Source organism: Plectropomus leopardus, unplaced genomic scaffold (genome assembly GCF_008729295.1).
Source record: "Plectropomus leopardus isolate mb unplaced genomic scaffold, YSFRI_Pleo_2.0 unplaced_scaffold15177, whole genome shotgun sequence".
Classification (NCBI taxonomy): Eukaryota; Metazoa; Chordata; class Actinopteri; order Perciformes; family Serranidae; genus Plectropomus; species Plectropomus leopardus.
The window spans coordinates 1-1,148 of NW_024616253.1; the positions used below are offsets into that span (position 1 = coordinate 1).

At 57.7% G+C, this 1,148-nt stretch overlaps 1 protein-coding gene across 1 annotated transcript; it reads right to left on the reverse strand.

Annotated features, from left to right (window-relative positions):
- Window positions 1–32: 32 nt before the first annotated feature.
- LOC121964306 (vacuolar protein sorting-associated protein 45-like) lies at window positions 33–1,142 on the reverse strand (the record flags this gene model as incomplete). The annotated part of the gene is made up of 3 exons (XM_042514518.1): window positions 996–1,142; window positions 303–461; window positions 33–140 (listed from the first exon to the last, which is right to left on the reverse strand). Coding segments are annotated over exons 1-3 (402 nt in total), but the record flags the coding sequence as incomplete, so codon positions are not given.
- Window positions 1,143–1,148: the final 6 nt, after the last annotated feature.

Consider the following 1,148-nt stretch of genomic DNA (forward strand, 5'->3'; position numbering starts at 1 on the left):
GCGTGTGTGTGTGTGTGTGTGTGTGTTTGTACCTTGAGGCCTTTGAAGAACTGTTTGGTGATGGCGACGGCGTCTGTCGGCGTGATGAGGTCACTTCCTCTGACTCTCTTTCCTCCGTATTCTACCACCGACTTCACCATCTGACACACACACACACACACACACACACACTGACCTTTAACCTTTTAAAACATTAAAAGAAGGAAATGAGAAACTTGAAGAAATTACTGAAAAGTTAGCAACAAAATCTGTAAAAAGTTGAAGTAAAATTATAACTGAATCATTGTTATGGAAGTCGTCACCCTGCGGTGGCGCTCGGACACTCCTCGCCGGCTCAGCTCGTCCATCAGCGCCGGCAGGATGCTGCTGCTGTGGCGTTCGTATCTCAGAGCGTAGAGCATGACCAGACGGACGGCGTCCAGCTCGGACAGACGAGGGTTCTGCAGCAGCCGGCGGACGCTCTGAGACAAACAGGAAGCAGGGCGGGCGGCGAGACAAGCCGCCACACAAACTCATCAGCTGTGAGGTGATGGTGGTGTGATCACGGTGGTGAGGTTGTGGCGGTGTGATCGTGGTGAGGTCGTGGCAGTGAGGTTGTGGTGAAGTTGTGTCGAGGTCATGGCGGTGAGGTCGTGGCGGTGAGGTCGTGGCGGTGAGGTCGTGGCGGTGAGGTCGTGGCGGTGTGGTCGTGGCGGTGAGGTCGTGGCAGTGAGGTCGTGGCGGTGAGGTTGATGGTGGTGAGGTCGTGGCGGTGAGGTCGTGGCGGTGAGGTCGTGGCAGTGAGGTCGTGGCGGTGAGGTCGTGGCGGTGAGGTCGTGGCGGTGAGGTCGTGGCAGTGAGGTCGTGGCGGTGAGGTTGATGGTGGTGAGGTCGTGGCGGTGTGATCGTGGCGGTGAGGTTGTGGCGGTGTGATCGTGGCAGTGAGGTTGTGGCGGTGTGATCGTGGCGGTGTGATCGTGGCGGTGTGATCGTGGCGGTGGGATTGTGGTCGTTACCTGCTGGGCGTTGGAGTGGTCGTTCTGACAGGACAGCTCCTGCTCCACCTCCGACACCTCCATCAGCTGACGCTCCGACACCAGACGAGACAACTCGCCGACCACTGTCACGTGTTTGGACACGGTGCCCGACATCTTCTTAAACTGAGGATA